General features: G+C 33.4%; 1 protein-coding gene across 3 annotated transcripts in view; it reads left to right on the top strand.

Moving 5' to 3' along the window:
• RFX3 (regulatory factor X3) overlaps positions 1-15,347 on the top strand; it is a 109,957-nt gene extending 94,610 nt beyond the window's left edge. For 2 of the 3 annotated variants that reach the window (XM_062017737.1, XM_062017735.1), the window contains 10 exons: positions 2,110-2,231; positions 3,393-3,505; positions 4,275-4,390; positions 4,888-5,042; positions 8,948-9,045; positions 9,236-9,385; positions 10,875-11,083; positions 12,493-12,646; positions 13,966-14,008; positions 14,968-15,347. In XM_062017737.1, the coding sequence (XP_061873721.1) occupies positions 2,110-2,231; positions 3,393-3,505; positions 4,275-4,390; positions 4,888-5,042; positions 8,948-9,045; positions 9,236-9,385; positions 10,875-11,083; positions 12,493-12,646; positions 13,966-14,008; positions 14,968-15,206 (1,399 nt within the window). In that variant the 3' untranslated portion in view covers positions 15,207-15,347. The remainder of the gene's footprint in view (positions 1-2,109; positions 2,232-3,392; positions 3,506-4,274; positions 4,391-4,887; positions 5,043-8,947; positions 9,046-9,235; positions 9,386-10,874; positions 11,084-12,492; positions 12,647-13,965; positions 14,009-14,967) is intronic. The other variant, XM_062017736.1, reaches the window with a different exon arrangement.
• The last annotated feature ends 6,691 nt before the right edge of the window (positions 15,348-22,038 follow it).

Here is a 22,038-nt window from a genome sequence, read left to right as displayed (position 1 = left end):
TTAGCCTATACATTTATTTTATATAGAAAATAATCTATGTTTTTCTGCTCTTCTCTTTCCTGCATCCTCATGTTTCCTGGATATATTGTTCAGTCAAACATTACCTTTAAACCAAGCCACTGTGAGTCCTAAGTATCAAGTGCACAACAGTATACATGGAAGCATTTTTATTTGCTTCAAACAATAGAAAGCAACACACCAAAACTTTCTGATAGCATCCAAATGATTGTCAGGTATTTCTTTGGTGCTAGCAGGTTTTGCATCTTCAATAATTTGTTAAAGCATTTGAGTTTCTTCAATTTTTCTGTAGTTAGCAGATTTAGTGTGTGTTGCCTGTTCTGTTGCAAGCTGTTTGAATCAACTTTTCATTCTGGTAATTTTAATAGATAATTTTTTTCTTTCTTGTAGTAGCATCAGGCAAGATTTTATTTGCATATAGGAGTAAAATGCTTTCACATACTTAACACATTGTTATGCATAAGATTGCCATTGTTACATAATTTGGCTCTTAGCTAGCTTCTCATAAGCGTTAGTGAGCTTCTACTAATAAATCATAACAATAGATTTAAAATAAAAATTAAATAAAGGTGAATCCTTAGGTCTTAGTTCTGTTCACTTCTAGAACCACAACAATTTAATTTTTTAGGATGTCAGAAGGATAGAAACTGTATTTTTTTAGGAAAAAAAAGTAGAAATATTGTAAGTTGCATATTAGCATGAATTGGATTTTTCAGAACAATACTAAATTCTAAGACAGAGTAGAATCCAGACAGTGGCAGAATGACAACAATACAAGCAAGCAACATAATCTGCAGAAAATTTAACTGAAAAAGTTATTATTTTTGTCTGTCTTGGGACTTAATCAACCCGTTTTGACATCTTATAGTTTTGATAGTTTTCACCTTCTTTCTTTTCCCTAACAACTTCACATATGAGTTCCAAAGCAATCAGGCATTTTATTACACTTCTCCACTCTGCTTTATGTTATTAGTTAATACAGATTGCAACACATGAGTTTTAGTCAGGAAGTTACTTATCTGTTCTGCAGGGACAAAGGAAATTTCTGCTTGTAAAGTTATATCACGGCCAGACTGTAGAAGTCAATGAGTTGAGCTGTAAGTTAATGGCAAAGTGAGACCAGCATGTCATTCAGTGTAATTTCTGAATTACCTGATTCCATGTTCTGATTTCGGTGGTTTAGGGTTGGTGTTTTTTTAAAATTTTCATAGCTTTGCACAAATTTGGAAAATGTCTCTGTTGTTAACTAAAGACTTGGCAAACTTTTACTGTGTTTATGCTAACTGATATTAAATTCAATTACCATCCTTTCTGAGTCAAGTATAATTAGAAACCTGTAATATTAATGTGTGGTCATTTATTATTTTCCGTTACCAGTCTCCTAGCACCTAGTAATCTAAAATAAAAGAAAAAAACAGATTGCCATTTATGTTGTTTAATTTTTGACCTTTAGAAAAGATTCTGACAATAAACTGTGAAGAGTTTAGGTTTATAAATAGCTTCCTCGGGCATTTGAGAGAAGTTTGTTGGATTTGAAAAGTCTTTTACTGTCCTTGGGCAGTAATGTTTTCTGTTAAGGTATTGAAACGTTTTTGGGTTACATAATGTGGTGATTTAGCCATGTGTCCACCAAGTCATAAATTCACTCATAAACTGGACAGGAGAGAGAAAAATAACGAGCGGTTTGTGGATCACTTAGGAATTAGCATCTCAGGCAAAACAGACTCCGTTCAGGGAAAAAAAGGCAAAACCACGACACATAATTATTGGGAAGTCAAACTATTTGGAAAGGGGGGATTAGATTCCTTTTGTTATAAATTAGCTGGTTTTATGGTATACTGTTCCTAAGCTAAATTCCACAAGAAGCTTATAGTGGTGCTGTGATATCACCTTTATGAATTCTGTAATGCATTGTTAATGCTCCCTTAGTAATTGTTTCTTTGGTTATTTACTAAATCAATTTTAAAATGTGTAAATTCTTTTGTTAATGTTACTCAAAATTTTATTTTGAGATGGAGAAATCAGAGTAATTTCTTCTTCTTTATGAAGAACTGAACAGAAAGCACATTTTTTTACTTGATATTTTTGTAGGTATAAGCCTATGCAGAAAGTGGATGGAGTCGCAGATGGCTTCACAGGAAGTGGTCAACAGACAGGCACATCTGTTGAACAAACTGTAATTGCCCAAAGTCAACATCATCAACAGTTCTTAGGTACGAAAGCAGTTTTTATTCTGCTCTATAAAAGTAAGATTAACTTCATTATAACTCTGAATGTCAAATCACAGTTGCTTCTAAAGTTATCGTGCTCTTTAAAATTCTTTCTCGCAATGGGAAAAGGCACTTGAGTGCTGTGTTGTGTGCTTTATGTAATAGTTAATACGCATCATGTAAGTATAAAACAAAAAATAGCAAAGTGTGATATATTTAAATTTATATAAATAACAGTGTAGCTGCTGCGTAATGTTATATTGAAGTTCCTGTGATGAAAGTTTTTCACTGCATGTACCTTACAGTGCATTCTATTTCGTAGAAACAGGGGAGTGTCATTGCATCACTGTTGCAGGTTAGCCATCCAGTGGGCAGTTTTGAAAGTGTTCTGTAATAAGTGGAAGGAGACAAGTAGTTTCAACAAGAACCCCGAAGTTCATGTTTAAAAATGTCCAAGTTGTGGATTCGTTGTTCTAGTTAAACATGTAGTCTCAGTAGTAGAAACAAACGGTAATGTAGTTATTAGTTTATGTAGAAAGACTTTCTGGCTGTGTGCTTGCACAAAGTGTAGGCTTATTTTGTTGGCATTCTCAAACACCAAGTCCTTTGGCCTAATTTCACTGTTTGTGAAATCATTGTGAACATAATAATAGCATTAAAATGTTTTCAGTTTTAATTTCTGGGTACCTTTTTGTCCAACGTTTTTCTCTTATATCAGCTTGACTCTTGTAAACACTTGTGAGAAATGGTAAAAGCACACATCATCTCTACTGGAAAGTCTAGTAGGTTTTGTATATTGGGTCTACTAAGCCCCATGGTATCTGGTTACTTTAGAAACTCGTCAGTTAAACAAGAAAAAACTACTGAAGAAGTAGTCTTTCATACACTCACATAGATCCTTTCCTTCATCCTGTAAAATTCTGAAAATATGTGCATGGCATCTTTTTAATGTCTTTAGAATAATTTTATATTTATTTTTTATTTAAAGTTATGGCTGAATTTATTTACAATTTTAACATACAACAGGTATGGAGTAAATTATTATTTCTTTGAATATTATGACCTTTGGGAATTTATATTTCTTTATATGATCTTTTTTTTTAATCATATTGTAACTGGAACGGTTCACAATAGACCTCTTTCATTATGTTGTCATGGAAACAGATGCATCTCGAGTACTTCCGGAGTTTGGAGAAGTTGAAATATCTTCTCTACCAGATGGCACTACCTTTGAGGACATCAAATCACTGCAGAGTCTTTATCGAGAGCACTGTGAGGTATTTCCTGTAAACTGTTTATTTTTTAAAGGTCATGATTTCTACTGAAGGTTTGTGCAAGACAGTAACGCTAAATATATTGCAGTTATGTTAGTAGTATGTGACTTTCCCTTGGGATATTTTGTTTCTCTCATTGGAAAGGACATTAGTAAAAAGTTTTTTCTGGAGCATCATCTTTACAGAGGAAAAAAGTGGTATGAAATAGACATTGAGAATGAGATGTGGTTATGTGTGTGTTTTCAGAATGTTAGAGATACTAGATTTTAGATTTTGCATGCAGATCTTTAGTCAAAAAGAAATGTAGATCAGGTTAAATTTTTTTTTTTTTACATTAAAAATAGTAATTTTTTTCTCATTTTAAAGAAACATCAAAGCATTTAAGCCACATTTAATATTGAACAATAAGTTTTTAAAAATTTCTTTTGAAGATGCTTTCAAACCTATACTGAATTATGAAATTAACTAAATGGCACATGTCCTTTGTGATTGCACTAGCATTAAGAGGTTTTTTAAGAAGGTTCCTCGATATATTTACTTAGGCCATGCTCATTCCTGGATTTGCATGTGCACTTGGCCTTACTCAAGTCTCTGCGCACTCCAGTTCTTTGCAAAGGTAGTAAAACAGATATTATTTATAACTTGAGAAATGTACAGTTAGCCTTCACTCTACAGCATGATAAAGGGAAAAAAACCCTATAGATCTAGTTGGAGTTGGGAGTGAGGGGGAAGAGGGCAGAAGACAATCTGTACTTGTGGGTTTTCTTCTCAGGCAATACTCGATGTGGTTGTGAATCTTCAATTCAGCCTGATAGAAAAATTGTGGCAAACTTTCTGGCGCTATTCTCCCTCTGCTCCACCTGATGGCACTACTATAACTGAACCAAGGTGAGTAAGTGTTTATCTTTGTTTACTGGTTTTCAGGATAATTTAGTAAAAATGCCAAATAAAAAAAATCACCTGATTGGTTTTACTTGAAGAATATATTTTTTCATATGCTAATTTTTATTTTTTAAAAATTATATTTATTTTGCCTGTTGTTCTTGGGTAGGCTGGGATATGCCAAAGTCTGGAAATGATTGTGTCACCCATTTTTTTCTTTGCTTGGACAACTACAGTATGGTGTGTCTTTTCAGTACTCCATCCGGTTCTTTGAAGCCAAAAGGATCATTCATACTTCTGCATAATTTATGAGCTGTTGCAGAACTGTGGAGGCATTTTTACAATCCCTTTCCATGTAATGCAACATGGAAAGCAGTTCTGTTGTATGTAGCTGAGACATCTAAAACATCTTTTAAAATAACACATTTTAACACCTATTGCAAATTTTGACCTGCTGTACATGCATTATAATTTTTTTTATTTGTTACATTTTTTCACACCAGCAATCTGAGTGAAATAGAAAGTCGACTTCCAAAAGCAAAGCTGATTACTCTGTGCAAGAATGATTCTATTCTGAAATGGATGTGTAACTGTGACCACGTGATGTACCAGGCTTTGGTGGAGATTCTCATTCCTGACGTCCTTAGACCTATTCCTAGTAAGCTGATCACCTGAAACATTTTGCAAGGATTTTCTTGCATGCATGTGTATGTTGTTTGTGATGGTGTGTGTCACAGGGCAGCTTAGGGAATAAGTTTAAAAGATAGGAAAGTATTGTATCTCATTTAGCTTTAATTTTGTTGTGTAAGAAGCTGTGCTATAAGAGTTGATGTATGCTTTACATTTTAAAAGTAATTGAGGATTATAGAGCAGCTGGAAGATCTAGTTTTCAAGTTCTAATTTCATTATAAAAGTACATCTTTCTCTGTGTGTCGTATTTTCAGATAAAAATGTTTTTCCTTTTGCTCTGGCTCTAAAATACCTGAATTCCTGTGGACCTGAGCCAATGTACATTAATGTCAATCAGTCCTTGACTAAATTCAGTAAAGTTTAGTTTAAACATTAAAAAAAAGCATATGATCTTTAGGATTCTGGTTTTGGACAGTTAGTCTTTTGTTTTTTGTCAGTGGCTGTTGAAATAAATTTCATTGACTGTTAAGGCAATAAAAAAGGAACTCAGAATGTTTTACTCCAATTTATTATTCCAATCAACTGTACTTTCTCTCATACATCTTGGATGAAATAGTCACTAACTCGCCAGCCATTCAACTATTACCAGGAGTACAGCTTTCTTTGTAAAGTTCACTTTACTAGAATTCATTGTTATTCTAGCAGTATATTTTTATGGCTGTTTTTGATATAAGACCAATTAATTTGAAGAAATTTGAACTCTCTTGTAAAGCATTTATTGTCTTGCATATGTTGTGCTAAATATTACGAACAAATCATATCAGCAACCCACTATAAACATCCTAACTCCTATATAACATCAACTTTTTAGAGCTTTAAAGCTTGGCAGCTAACAAAGCTACTTTGTCATGTTGTGTTGTGAACACCTCTTCTGATGTAGTGACTCCAGCAGTAATAAGCACTCAATAAGGAAATCTGCACGTACTGCCTTGCACAAGAGTTCTATTGACTTTTTGAGTACCAGTAAAATAAAATTGGGTTTTAGTAAGTTATGTATAATACCAAAAAAACAATTGGAACTGAAAATGTAAAAAATCTGAAAATCAGCCATTTACTAAGGCAGTGTTGCCTTGAGAAAAAATATTTTCTCAAATTCAACAATTACTGCCCACATTGCTTGTGTAATTTATTTTGCATGGGTTTATATTTGATGTTCTTCTACATTTTTATCTAATGATAATGAAAGTAGGTAGGATATTAATTTTAGAGTAATATACTCTATCACAGGCAAATAGGCAGTGATAAAAGCCCCACAAATTTAATTATAACATTTAATAAAATGAATCAAAGTTCTCTTCCAAAATAAAAACGTGGTGCAGGCAAGCCTTTTGCCTTGCTTTTCATTTGCTTCTGCTGTACAGCCTAGCAGACTAACAAAGTTTTTATATGAGAACTCCTTAGCTTGTGATGTCATCCTGCCTTGCTTCATAAGAGATACAATCATTTAATATCAATAATATCAATAACTACATTTTGTGCTTTTTTGTTTTTTACAATTATCAGTCACATTTGAATATTTGGCACCTACCTTATTTGACATCCTGTTTGGGGGATGACTGTTTGACTTTTTGATGCAACCATATCATCAAATCCCAAACAGCAAATTAATGCCAAGAGACTTCTGCCCCTGTTTTGCGAACAGCTCTGTGGTTTTCTGCTCAGAAGTCTACCCACTGGGCTATGTTTGGAAGACAACTAATATATTTTCTTGTTTTATCTTTAGGACCAACTAGCTGAATGGCTTTTTCTACTAAGCTTTCCTGAAACAGTGGTCCATCTAAGTTCTCTCTTCACTGTTAAATATTTTAAAATATTCATTTTAACTCCTGCACAAAATAGGAAAAAAAAATAATTTGGAAAGAGCTTAAAGTAAGCATATAAGTTTTATAAGTTTACTTTTCCCTAGATTTTTTTTTGTCTAGATTTTCAATGCTTTAGAGAAATCTTATTGTGCTACTCAGCTGTGTGATACATACTAGTGGAGTAGAACAGAAAGAACCTTGAGGAAAAAAATGTTTCGTTTTTTACCTCAATGTTAAATCTATCAGATTAAATATTTAGCACCCATATAACTAGTAAAGAATTGCCATGTGTAAAAAAGGAAAAATCTGTTTTCTATGAAAAGTGAAATGCTATCCCTTTGACTCACAATAAAGACCATAATTATGTACTGTCTTTGGCAATAGACCAGAGTTGTTATACTTTAGAATGCACTTTTTGCACCTTCACATGTGATGAAAACAGACAGTAACTTGCCTGGGTGTTAGTTTCTATCATAGGTGGAGAATTTAAGCCAAATATATTTGCACATCATATTACACATTTTCAAGCAGCTAAAGATTTAATGTACCAGAAACAATGTAAAGCCTGAGGGTTTTCAGCTGAGAACTACAGCTTTTTAAGTGCTCATCCAAATCAAACTTTCTATAGGTAACTGCTATTTAACAGTCTCCGGATATTTAGTCTACATCATGCTCAGCCTGTGATTCTTTGAAAGAGATTTTTTTTATCGGAGCCAGATGAACTTAGAAGGCAGCTCTGAGGATTTAGGTTTTTGTAGTGCTAGAAGAGTAATTCAGGAAGGAACCTGAGAAGAAATCTGCACTTAATACGATATCTCCAAAGCTCATAAAAAAGCCCGGGCTGCTTTTAGGTATTTATTTTTAAAGGAGATCAGCATTACAGTCATGGAAATATTTTTGTAATATATGATTGGGTGAAAAAGAGTAATAAACAGATTAGAAGTGAAAAAGCAGTATTATCTTCCATAAACGTCTCAGTGTCATTCATTCAGTATTTACATTGCTCCTTACACTTTGCATTTTCTTGTTTTAGAGGTAAAACAGTGTGAATACATAGGTAATTAGTAAGTGCACAGAAATAATTTACAAAGCACTACAAGTGAGCTAGGTGATTGACAGGATTGAAGTAAAAGGCTTGTTCTTCATGTGGAAACTTCAAGAGGGGGAAAAAAGCCTGTTACCATAGAGTGTTCAGCTAATACAGCTACTTTTTAAGATCAAATTGTGCTCAGCTAAGCATCCAAATGTGTCGTCAGTTACATAAACTACTGATACGGATTTTTGTGCTTATCAGTGCAAATCTGAAGATGTGAAAAAGATGTCATGAAAAACACAGGAAAATATTTCCTGTCCTCCTTCTTTGAAAAATTAAAGCTTCTCTTTTAAGTATAGATTGCTGTAAACGCTTCTTTGATTTTTCTAAATGTTAGGCACTTAGCAGTGGTGGCTATAGTAAGGAAAATGAAACAAAGATTCCAGACGATTCACAAAAATGCACACATATTCCACAGCCATTTGAATAATCATTTGAATAACTTTCTGTCATTGAAACACACTCTTACATATTGCTTATTGATGATATCCTTAAGCATTGAATGTTGGATTTTGATCTTTAAAACTGAAATAAGCAGCACCATGACATAATTTAAGGTTACTTTGGTCTTGTTTGAGGAAACTGCAATAACTGGAATTTTTTTTCCAGAGTTTTGTTCTTCAAAAGAGGTGCTTAGAAGACACAGAAAGCTGAAAGTTTGTGATGGAAATTTCTATCACAACCGCCACAGTTACTGATCTTCTATAGGAGTGCCCAAAACAATATGGCTGGTCACAAACTTGTTAAAAGTTTGTTAGTGGAGGAAATCAGAACTGTTAAAATACTACTTATCAAACCAAAACTAAAATGATTATTACATCATCTGTATCTGAGCGAGGCATTTTGAACCTAGACTGGATTTATCTTTTAGTAAGTAAAAGAAGTAGATCTGAATGTTCTGTAAGTACTGAGGATGAAAACATTTCAAGATAGGTACATTGCTTTCTTTTCATTCTGATTTTATTCTTTAATGCACAGGTGCCTTGACCCAAGCCATTCGCAATTTTGCAAAAAGCCTTGAAGGTTGGCTTTCAAACGCCATGAACAATATTCCACAGAGGATGATACAAACCAAGGTAGACAAAACTGTTGTAGTATTATTCTTGCAAGGACAAGTTGGAAGTAGCATCTAAAAGCAGTAGCATTTTAAATAATAAATAAAAAAAATTATTATTTTTAGCGTCAAATAATGGGAGAGGTAAAGACTGAATCTGTAGAATTAATCTACAGGGTACAATATTTTGAAATAAATTTATTTCTTCATAGGTTGCCGCTGTAAGTGCCTTTGCCCAGACTCTGCGAAGATATACATCTCTTAATCATCTGGCTCAAGCAGCTCGTGCTGTGCTTCAAAATACTTCTCAAATCAATCAGATGCTCAATGATCTTAACCGTGTTGATTTTGCCAATGTTCAGGTAAAATGTAGCTTTAAATAACTCTATTTTTTTTTTTTTTAAAAAAAGGTGTTATTCCTTTCATAATTTTGAACTTTATTGTTGGCTGTCATTACTTCATCAAGAAAGTGAAATGAGAACATTTTGCTGATTCATATGTACAGTGATTCAGTTAAAACACAGCAGCTTACACTTCAGGATGTGAGAGCTGAGAACTGTTCTCTGTTTACATTTGCTGTCTTGAAGGGCACAACTTCTGTGCAAATGTAGAGCAGATACATTGCTAGAATGTGCACTGTGAATGATGTTATACTAATAGCATAAATGATATCTTAAAATTAGGTCTCAGACAGTAGTGTAGCTTCTGAATATCTCTAAAAGCCATTAAATGCAGAACATTGTTTTTAGTAGACACTATTTCATTATCTCAAAGACAATATCATTAGTATACTTTACTAAGTACCTATGTTTAAATTTACAAGATCTCCTGAGTAATTGATTAGATTAATGTAAATTAGAACTACTTTCCAGTTAGCTATAGAATGTAACTTTATATTCTCACTAACCTTAACTTCTCCAGGTTTCTGCTTCTCTGAGGAAAAGTATTTTTTCTTCTTGCCCAGCAAAGTCAAATGTTGCAGGTTACTGGTAGTTCTATGTTTATCTCTTTATCTTGCGAATTAGTGTTTTAATATACCTGTTAATAATCTTAACAAAAGCCAATCAAGAGTACTTGACCAAAGACACAGACTATTATGTATTGTAATATGTTAAAATAGAGCCTCTGAATGAGGTGTTAACTGGTTGCATAATAGTTAGAGTTTAAAGGCATGGATTGAAGTTAGTGAGTCCTCATCTTTTGTCTCCTGGTTTCTGAATTGACCAGCTAGCCTTATTTAAACTTGGTAATACTGGCTACATTGATTATTATTGTATGCAGAGTGTATTTCTTCATTTGTATGCAGTTTATATTTTACTTTAAGTAATTTGTAGTCTATTACTGCCTTTAGTAAGCAAGGAAAATTATCTTTGTTTACACATAAAGCTTTCTTTTGTAAGATGATGTAATAGAAATGATGATTAAACTCTTAACAATGAAAGGAACCTTGCATATGGTTTCTTGCTATTTTTATTCCTTAAAACCTGCATTTAGCTGTTATTCCTGCTTGCCCTGCCTGTAGTCCCAGAAGAAAACTAACAAATCCCAAATATTTCAGTACAGAAATTATGAATGAGGAAAACAGGATCCTTTTTTGAAAATGAATGTGGAAATCTACAATGTATTTGTGTCATTTCTGTTGCCTGTTCTCATTTCTTTATTTGATTCCTGCTCTTTTATGGTACAATATGCCACCTAATGCTTTCAACAGAATAAAGCCTGCTTAGTTTGGCTAGTAAGCAAGTTTTGACCTCTCCATCCATTGACTTGGCTAATCTTTGAGAAATAATTAGATTCCGTGCTTTGGCTTATGTATGGTTAATTCAAGAGTGGCCATGTGCTATGTCACAGGAGCAGGCTTCCTGGGTGTGCCAGTGTGATGACAACATGGTTCAGAGACTAGAAACAGATTTCAAGATGACTCTTCAACAGCAGAGCACTCTGGAGCAGTGGGCTGCCTGGCTTGATAACGTAATGATGCAAGCATTGAAACCATATGAAGGAAGACCCAGCTTTCCTAAAGCAGCACGGCAGTTTCTGTTAAAATGGTCTTTCTACAGGTAGTATTAACAGACTTCTAAAACGTTTTAACTATGCTATTATTTGCTCAATTGTTCACTGCAGTAAAGTTGATAGATGCAATATGAAATAGTGGCTCACTAAGTCATGAAAACTGTGGGTTTTTTTCAGAAAATTAGTTTTGTTAACTTTGAACTCAAGGGTACTTGTAAATCAGCAGGGATTAAAATTATTCTTGTTTATTGTTTTAAAGGCCATGTGCAAATGCACACAGGTGGAATTTTGTCCTGAGTTAGAAACAGAATGTGAAATTTTTACATGGAATAACTACACAAGTATTAAGCCACTGTTTCTAATATTGTTTATTAAGACACCATGGTATCAGTGGTTATTAGATGAGGAAGAGAAAGCCTGGTTTTAGTGTGTAAAAAGAACTTTAAAGACAAGCATTCCATGTTAGCTGCTTGTTGAAACAGTTATCAGAGTAAATCTTGTTCACTGAAAGCAACTATAGAAACTAAATGCTGAAGGTATCAGAATTTATCAATACAGTATGTGCCCACAAGCCTATTTTTTTGTAATTTTAAATTTAAAAGTTTTTAAATTGTGGCACTTCAAACCTTTCTACTGGGAAGGTGGACATAATAGATGTTACTTAAGCACAGTTTGTTCAAAATTAAGTAGTTTTCTTACCATTTTAATTGTTTATGTTTTCAAAAAGGTTTTCTTTCAAGTTAGGTTTTACACATGCTCAAGTATCAGTAGTTATGCATACGTCAAAGAAAAAGAATCATAGAATCATAGAATGGTAGGGGTAGGAAGGGACCTTTAGAGATTATCTAGCCCAACCCCCCTGAAAGAAGCAGGTTCACCTAGATCAGGTCACGTAGGAACATGTCCAGGTGGGTCTTGAAGACCTCCAAGGAAGGAGCCTCCACAACCCCTCTGGGCAGCCTGTGCCACTGCTCCCTCACCCTCACACTGAAATAGTTCTTTCTTATGTTTAAGTGGAACTTTTTATGTTCCAGCTTCATCCCATTACCCTTGTCCTGTTGCCAGATACTATAGAAAAAAGGGATGTCCCAACCTCCTGACACCCACCCTTTAGATATTTATAAATGTTAATGAGATCTCACCTCAGTCTCCTCTTCTCCAGACTAAACAGCCCCAGTTCCTGCAGCCTTTCCTCTTATGAAAGATGTTCTATACCCTTGATCATCTTGGTGGCCCTTCAGAAAACTGAAAGTTATTTCTTATGTAATGTGGTGTCTAACAATACCTTCAGACAAGTAAATGATTGTCTTTCCTGGACATCTCCTTTCTGAAAACATCATAAATCTGACATTTGTGAATAGGATTACTTTAGAGAGTATATTGGTTTTGAGGTGAAACGTCCACATGCATATTACATATGATACATAAATATATATATTTCTCTATTTTTGACTAGCTCAATGGTGATTCGAGATTTAACCTTGCGCAGTGCTGCTAGCTTTGGCTCTTTTCATCTGATCCGCTTGCTTTACGATGAATACATGTTTTACTTAGTAGAACATCGTGTTGCTCAGGCAACAGGAGAGACACCTATTGCAGTTATGGGAGAGGTAAGATAATCTGTAAGAGACTCAATTGATAGATTTAGTGATTAATTTGGGTATGAGTCTTTGTAATTTTTTTAAACATTTATATGTAGCTCTAAGATGATCTGCAATATACCAATAGGTTGTGTTACAAATACAACAGTTTCAAGTTTGTTTCCTTGGCTGATGAGCTACAATAAGTTGCATTCTAACAACCAATTGTTTCCAAATAAGCTTGCTTCTTTACAAATCTGTGTACAGATTCATGTGCACAGTTTGAAAAATGTTGGTCAACATGCAACCTTTCTCCAGTTTTTGAGAACTGAATATTTTATGTGAAAATAAGAAGAGAGTAATCCAAAGGTGTTGCTTAAATGGATCTATTTCTTTTATTCGCACGTTTTGAATTCCTACACAAATCTTAACTTGAGAGAAGTACTCCCATTGACTTGAGAAGAGTGGCTTACGTGCAGAACTTTATCTTACATGGTACTATTCACATACATGTAATAAAACCAGTGGAGTCATACATAGAGGTTTGCAACACAGCTGATTTTAATACGTGTGTTTCAAAGATTATTGATTTTTAAAAATGAAAAATGTTTCAAAAGCAGTTTTTGTACTCATCTAGGCATCTGCAATGCAAAGTTTATCTCATCTCATCTCATCTCATCTCATCTCATCTCATCTCATCTCATCTCATCTCATTTCTCTTTTTTCCAGTAGTTCATCTAACAGTTTATGTTGAGTGAGAGGGATGAATTGTCATCAAAGAATTGCACTTTGAAAATTCTGGAAAATTGATATATTTTAAAATATACTAGATAATGGGACAGATTTTTTTTCATTTTTACACTTGGATGTCACTGTCATATTTTACGTTAACAATACATTTCAAGTAAATTTTTGAGTTGATTGGCCATCAGGTATCAGGCTCACTGAATTCTATAAAGTGATACTATACTTTTAAGACAAATTTAAATGCTTCAGGAAACTAAATATCAATGTTTCTGCTTAGTGACCCACCAATAGTCTTATTTGCTTAATTTCTGCCTTATATTTGTAGTAAGGCAAACAACAAAGGCCCTGACAAAGTAATATTTAAAAAGTCAATACTTTCCTAATTTAATTTCTGAGGGTTTACTTAGTGATAATTGTCTTAATAAGCACAAGACTAGGATGGAATGGAAAAGGGACCATAGGAATGCACCCGCAGTCTTAATCACAAGCTTGCATGCTAGACATAAACCAGTGGAAGACAGATGAGCACCATTACACTGCAAATTCACAATTGCGTAAGACTGTATCCAGTTTGTTGGGGTTTTTTATTGTTTATTTTGCAGTTTGGGGATCTAAATGCTGTATCACCTGGAAATATGGACAAAGGTAAGCATTTTAATCTCTCCAGTGTATCATTCTCTATAGACCTTGTGTGTGTCTTTAAGCAAAATAAGACCTTATACTTTAAAAATAGAGTAAAACAGAATTTAGAGCCGTATCATGCTTTAAAATGCATGTGCTGTACAGATACATTAATATATTATATGGATACAATAAGCTATCTCTATAATATGCAGTGTGTAATAGCGACTAGAATATTGTAGGTTTGTTTTAAAGTAAGAGTATGTTTTAAAGACTTATTTACACAAGAAATTTTACCATTTTTTTAATGCAGAATTTAGTTGTATCTCATAGGACAGAGGAGCATAACAGTTGTGGGAAGAAAGATAGGAGTATGCTTGTGTATGTTTATCTGTAGCAAATGTTTTGCTAAGCAAAGAATGCAGAATTACATGCAAGTAATTGTCAGATAATTTGTCAGTGAAGAGGATAGAAATCAGTTATTTGTAACCTTCATGCCAGACTTTGACATGCATTCTTATATCAACTAGTTGAGTGATCTAGGGACACTTGGCCTCAGATTACTCAACTAGCAAATATAAGTGTGTATGTAAAAAAATGGGGTCAGGTCACCCCAAATCTCTTCACTTCAGTTTCCCTGTCCATAACTAACAACTCTTTTGTTCATCATGTCTTAGAAGTAAGAAGCATTTTGCAATATGAAGGTATTATTGTTTGTTAGAGATTGTTTTTCAGATGGCAGTTGTTTTTTCCACATGCTGTATCTACAGTGCATAACTCAAGTGATCAAAGCTGGGACCCTGTTTACCTATTTCAGCTATTAAGTTACTTTTTCCATTGAAATTTGAAATTTTCAGTTTGTGCTTTATTAGATTGCTAGTCTTCCATGTATTCTTCTATTTCAACTATTACTTGCAAAATAAAGGCCCTTGTATTAAAATTTTTTCCCTTCATGCTAGTTTCATGGTGGTTTGTTTGTGCAGATGAGGGCAGCGAAGTTGAAAGTGAAATAGATGAAGAGCTGGATGAAAATGGAGAGCCACAAGCGAAGAGAGAGAAAACAGAGATAAACCAAGCATTCCAGGTGGGCTGCATGCAGCCAGTGCTTGAGAGTGGAGTACAGCAGAGCCTCCTGAATCCAATTCATAATGAGCACATTGTTGCAACTACTCAGACTATCAGACAGTGCAGTGCTACTGGAAATACATATACTGCAGTCTGATATGAAACCTCCTTCCCCAACCACACCCCATTACCTTTAGGTTTAATATGAAAAGAAAAAAAAATAAAGAGAATAAGTTTGAAGGTTGACTGTTGTCAGATTTATTGGAGTTGTTAAATGGATTGGGTGTATGTATTTTGCCAGAACTATTTAAAAAAAAAAAAAAAAGATCTTTTTGTAAACAGAATCATTTTACATTGGCCGCTCAGTATGAAGAGGTTTCTTAGTATTAAATGCAAGGAAGATTTTTGCAAAGCTTAATGTTAATGTTTTTGTCGTCTTATAATAATTTAAATTTTTTCATAGTTTTTTAAAAATATTTTAATGTTAATTATTAGTTAATGATGATGATTTCATATAGATAGGTTTCTAATTAGATGCACTTCTGTGAAATATCAAAAGAACTATTTTCTTTGATTTACACTGGAGGCATACCTATTTGACAGCAGATGTATCAAATTTGTTATAAAAGGTGCTTTTCATTCGACAACAAGAAGACACTATTTTGGTAAAATTGTGAGCATTCAGGGGGATTTTTTATAATAATGCTGGAAAGTTGGGAAGATCTTGTTTCTTTCTGTGAACAAGAGGTGAATTTAAGTGATGGAATTGTAACAGAATGTGGTAATGTGTATGTCACAAACATACCTAATTATCTGACTTTCATGTAAACAATGCAAGTTTCCTTTAAGATCGTCAGTTCCAGATATTATTTGCATACCAGTTCCTCTGTTTTGAAGACTACTGATGCTATATGTGGGGCCACTGAACCAGTGCTTTTGGCTGTTGAGTGGTACTGTAGTTGTTAGAAATTGAAGCTAAAAAAGAAGTAACTTTATTATTAATAAGTGTACATGCTACTTATGCTGAACTGGACATACAAGAAAACATTCCATTTGGATGACTTTCTTCTATTCCAGGTCTTTTCCTACTAGTGGTTCAATCTGCTGCTCTTAGAAAAGATGATTTATAGAATGCAAGGAATGTAGCAACCTGCATAATTTTCCTTTCAAAAATATTTCCTTGTTGTTAAAGTGAATTTAAATTTTTACAAAAATTAGATAAGGCAGTGTAACTGGCACACCTCACTTGTACTTATTCCCAATTGTGTAGAATTTGAATAGGTGGCTAGATGGACCATTGCCATTTAAGAATGTACATCAGGGATCATTGTACCTCGGCTATTACATGGTGCCTTAAACAGAACCGAAGCTAAGACTTAGTACTTTTTGTTATTCTTAACTCTTAAATTAATTCAACAAGGTGTGCCTGTCATTCTCAAATTCCCTAAGAAGTAAGGACAGGTTACATAGCCTTCAAAAGAATAAAAGGATTTTTTTATTACTAAATGATTTTAATATCCCTCTTAGAATGACAATAAACCTATTTTTTCTTGTTTCTAGCTGGATTTCACTTTATTACAAATAAAATTTGCTTGGGAATTTGGAAAGCAAAACTAGCTTTAATACCAACTTCAAATGTCAATAGACTGACCATAGTCCCAAGCATGATTATATATTTTCTAAACCCTTGCCTACTTTTAATTTTAAAAACTAAGAAGAAATAAATGAGCAGGTACATAATGCAGTGCATGTTTTCAATTTCTATATTTTGAGGGGTATCAGCCAGATATTAAATTTTAATGGTAAATAATGACAGTTTATAGAGACCATGTTAATTGACATGAAACAACACAAATTTTTCTTCTTGAAAATTTTGTTATGCAGACACATGAATTTGCTACACTAAAATAGTGGAATTAAATAAGCAAAAAAAGCCAAAAAGTGAAGGAGAGCACAAAAATATCAACTTTACAGAGAAGATTGTGTTAAGAAAATTAGGGATATTTTAATTTTGGTTTATCTAGTGTGTCTGAAAATGACTTTGAAGTCATATACACCAAATGGGAGGAGAGGGTGTAAAATGAACAGCATATTTATAGAAAATGAGTTTGTTGATAGAGTTTACATATGCTCCAAATACAGCTGCACATCAACTAAAATGTCTGAACATTATTGGTGTACAAAATTAAATTCTAATTCCTTCGCAGAACTGGGAGGTGACCCATCCTGCTCATTCCATGTAGGCGTAATTCCTGCTAATGTCAGTAGATGGCATTGCCTCAGTAGAAAGTGAAAGTGAGGTTTATATTCATTATTTCTAAACTCATAAATGCACTGAATCTCAGTACAGATTTTGTTCTCACACATGTCACTCAGTGTGTCCTGATTTCTTCATGGAAATCTGCACATCTGCACCCTTCACCAAAAATGCTAAAACTAAGCTGTGATAAATATTTACTCCCCTTCATTGTGCATTATAAGATGTTTACAAGTAAAATGAAGTGAAATAATTCAACTTTTGGTTTTTAATTTTCAGGTTTTTTTTAGTAACGTAATACTTGTTTCATTTTTTGTGTTGATCGACCTACAGTGTTTTCTTATTAGTATCCTTTCTTGGTTTAATATTCAATTTGTTGTTGCTGAGAAAAGAGTACGATTATAAGAGGTAAATCTAGATTGCTAAAAAAGGTTGGTCCTGAGTATCTTTAATTATTTAGCTCCCCACTCCACTCAGTTGTTTACTGTTCACAAAGTGCAAAACCAAGCAGAACAAAAATCTGAATGCAAAAATGGAATGTATTTCATAGGTTCTAAAAACAATGAGTTGTCAAAACAAATTAGAACTATCTAAAGTTCAGAAAACTGAATGGAGTCTGTATACGTATGCTTAAATTCTAAAGATTTTACCAGATTTTTTTAGAAGGATTATGTTAACGTAAGCTGCGTTGTATACTTACAGGTTTGGGGGTCTTCTATTTTGTTTTTACATTTACTGAAATTTTAATGAAAACACTGAGATTAAATGTTTTGCACACTCTTGCCATTTAATAGTTGGAGTATAGTAATCATTAAACTACAGAGATACGAATACCTCAGTCCGTATTCTATAATGTGTAGCATGCGGTTGCATTGCCACACCAACTCTGAAGTCTATTGATAGTGCTCTGGAGAAGTGTAACATGTATCCCAGGGTAGACATTATCAGAGTTGACATGGCTTACGTGTTTTATCTAATCTTGACATGGAATCCAAACTAATTACTATAGAGGCATTTCCCCCGTTAGCACAAATAGCACAGTGAACAGTGCGGGGGAATGGATATTGTTGAACTACCTTTTCAAAACACAGGGCCCAATTTTCAAAAGTTTTATATATTAAGGTTTGTTGTTTTATCTTCACCTTTCCCATAGTAACTCAGTTTTAAAGCTTTTTTTTCCTGTTTTCGATTATTATTTCTGTGTTTTGCTCTTGTACTGTAGCATGCTATAAGCACCTTCTTTTAAAAAAAGTTCAATACAAATTTGGAAAATACATTTTAAATTATATACCTATAATATGATGATTTACAGCATTACCGCCTTTAGTTCAAAAATAAGAAAACAGATGATGTTCTGTCATTCAGGATTGTATAGGTCTATATACTAATTTAATTTAAAGCAAGATATTTTTAAAAATCTAAACTGCTTCTTTTGTTCACCTTATTTTCCCTAGGAGAAATGATCTGAAATCTTTGTCATTCTCACCAACTGACATCTGCACTGTTTAGAAAAAAGTTTGTATTAGAGATGCACTGCAATTTAATTCAGAATATTTTTACAAAATAAACCCAACCATTGATAGCCACAAAACCGCTGACAAAAAGTAGATTTATTAGTAATACAAGTGCACAGCAGTAATTCTTTTGAGAGAGCAGTATGAATTTCTGAAAATTGGGCCCTTGTCCCTCTAACAGAACATCCTCTTTGTATATGGTTTAAAACAAATCAATAAATGAAATTTTGGTATCTCTGCTAACTTGTTTGGTGATTTAAGACATACAATAAAAACTGGAATAGAAGCATAAACACACAGTGCTTAGTTCTAGTATTAGAAAATTAATTTGATGTAATGCCTTGCATTAACCCTTTGAGCATTGTAAGTAACGTGATGGAAACAAAGCTTTTTACATAATTTAATTAGTCCATTGAGCATATACTTTAAAGTAGCTGATAGCATTGTAGAAATTTTTCTAATTATGTCTGAAGTAAATACTTGCATACTATACCGGAATGGTTTTGTTATAGGAGGCTCAATAGATGTAGGCAAAATATTCACTGCCATTGATGCGTACTGTCTAATAGGAAACGGTACTTCAGCTCCCTTGTTTTCATAATTGCATAAATATATAAGAATCAAACACGTTTCTACAGATATGAAGTCTACTTTAAGATGCCTATAGAAGATAAACATTTAGAAAATAAATTCAGACTATTTTGAAAATCTCCTGAGGTAGGTTAGTGCTGGTACTTTAAAAGAGAATCTTTAGCATTAAAAGAAGGCTTAGTGAAGAGGAATAAATTTTGCAGAATATTTGGGGTGTTTGCATTGAAGTTTTTTGTGGTGTTTCTGATACATAAGAACAAAAAGTGCAGCATTATGTTGGTACTCTTTTTAAAACTCAGTCACTGCAATAATGACTAGCTAAAATATGAAGGTATTTTATTAATCTTCCTCTACAGGGGTAGAGTTTGCATGGCCCTTACTGAGTGTCAGAATTTTAATAGCAACCTGGAAACTGCACAAGCCTTTGCCATTTGAAAAAGCTCCTTTGTTCTTACAAATATTGCTTACAAGAACAAGGGAACAAGTGTAGTAGCAAGGAGAGTTTCTTTGAACTTACAGATAACAATGCCACCTTACTAAGTGAGAGTACAATACATTTTCTACTGGTTTCTTGCAATATCAATCAGCAAACACTAAGTGCAGGTGTATTTACTTAAGTCTAGCTGAGGGGGAAGAAAAGGGTCTCATTTTAAGTTATTTAATGAAATTATGTCAGTAGTATAGTGCAAGTAAGGTAAACATTTTTAGTAAGTTAATGCAAATTCATGCATAATTAATTAAATGCAATACTCAAAGGGTTTTAATTTAACAACATTTCTTAATTCATAATTTTTTGTAAATGCTTCTGAGTTTGCATGCCTTGATCATTGCTGCTAGTGATTTTATGTGCCAGTAGACCTGAGTTAATTTACCGGTTTAACTAAGAAATAGTAAAAGCCACTTACAAAGTGACTGCCTAGTGTTTGTTCAAAGTAAATTTGCCTTAGTTTTAAAATTGTCATTTTAACTCTTGTTTTGTTCAGATTTTGTTTCTTTTCCTGTTTAAAAAAAAAAAAAAAGGTAAATTGATATTTTGGAATTGGAAGCCCTGAGTAGTTAAATATTTGGTAAGAATTGTTCTTGTAGATCACTTTATAAAGGCTGAAATTCACTGTTGAAAAGAAAGCCCAAAACAAGCCTATGAGCATCAAATGAGCCTCACTTCAGTCTAAACCAGGAAATGTTCTTTGTATGTTCTTAAGCATTTTGTTGATTATGGTGCAAACATCTTACAGGAGTTTTCAGTTCTAGATGAATTTTACTCTCAAATGGTAAAAGTCTTTGAAAAAGGAATTTAGACTTTGGAGGAACAACCTCACATGGATTGGTATTTACCAGGAACTCAGTTCCATTCTTTTTCATGCACTGATACCAGCAAGAGCTTTTTATACAAAGAATTGAGGGTGAATGGGCTGCCCAGATGGGTTGTTGGGTCTCTTTCTCTGGGGACTCACCTGGACGAGTTCCTGTGTGACCTACTCTACGTGGTCCAGCTCTGGCAGGGGGGTTGGACTGGATGATCTTTCGAGGTCCCTTCCAGCCCTGAAGATTTTGCTTCAATACTTAAAGGGTTCCCCAAGTAAAGTTTCCTTCAATACAACATTAAAGTGACTGCCTTGTATTTAAACATGAAATACCCTTTTTAAAGTAACTCAAATAAACAATTTAAAATACTCTAGGAAAATACCAGTTTGTACCAAAGCAAGTTGCCCATCTCCACTCATCGTCACTGAAAATTTGGATTTACAGTTAATAACCAATGAGGCTGTTAAAGAAACTTTGAGTGCCTTTCAAAAACTTGGAAAATTGTGCCTGAGGTGGTAAACTTTAATTAGGTTAATTCTAGAGCTACCAATCAGTAATTTTATTATCACTCAGGGCTTTCTTACCTTCTAGGAAACTTCCTTTGTTGCATTTATTTTATACTGTATTTTTTTTAAGTGCCATCATTTTAATTTCACTTAGTAAGTGGCAGATTACATTTTTCAGTTCCACAGCACAGAAACATCATAACACTAGGACACATTCAAACTTTATTTTCCAGTTGACTGAATATATTATGTAAATGAGGTAAGCAACTTTTTGTAGATTGTATGTGTGAGATAATGTAATGTTCTTTTCCAGTTTTTGGACTACAGTTGAATATACTTTTTAATTATTTAAAGAAAACATCTTTACAGAATAACGTGATGGTTTTTTTGTATAATGTATTTGATTTTGTAAATACGTATTTCCTGATGTGATTTTTGTGAGAAATGCTAAATCTTTTAGTATATCATGTCCTCTCAAAACTGGCAGGAGCTAAATAATAGTTTGTGGGCAATTTGTATTGTGTACTGTACAATAACTGGGGAACTTTTATAATTATAAAAATATATATTAACTTTTAGTGTGTTGTTTAAAAAAATGACTGGAACATACTAAAGACAGTAGGATTTTTCTGAATATTTCAGACTTGAACTCAGGCTAGCTTTCTTGTGTTTTTCAAAATGAAATTGTGTCTTGTCTTTTAAAATCAATAAATCTGTTTTCTTGTTACAAATATGTCTGAATTGCTTCAGTTTTTATATAGCCACATATTTTGGACTGTGGTATTATTGATTTTGAGAGAAAAATTATTTAAATTA

Source organism: Colius striatus, chromosome Z (assembly GCF_028858725.1).
Source record: "Colius striatus isolate bColStr4 chromosome Z, bColStr4.1.hap1, whole genome shotgun sequence".
Taxonomy (NCBI): domain Eukaryota; kingdom Metazoa; phylum Chordata; class Aves; order Coliiformes; family Coliidae; genus Colius; species Colius striatus.
Note: the sequence above shows the minus strand (reverse complement) of the source record. Positions and strands in the feature narration are given on the sequence as shown.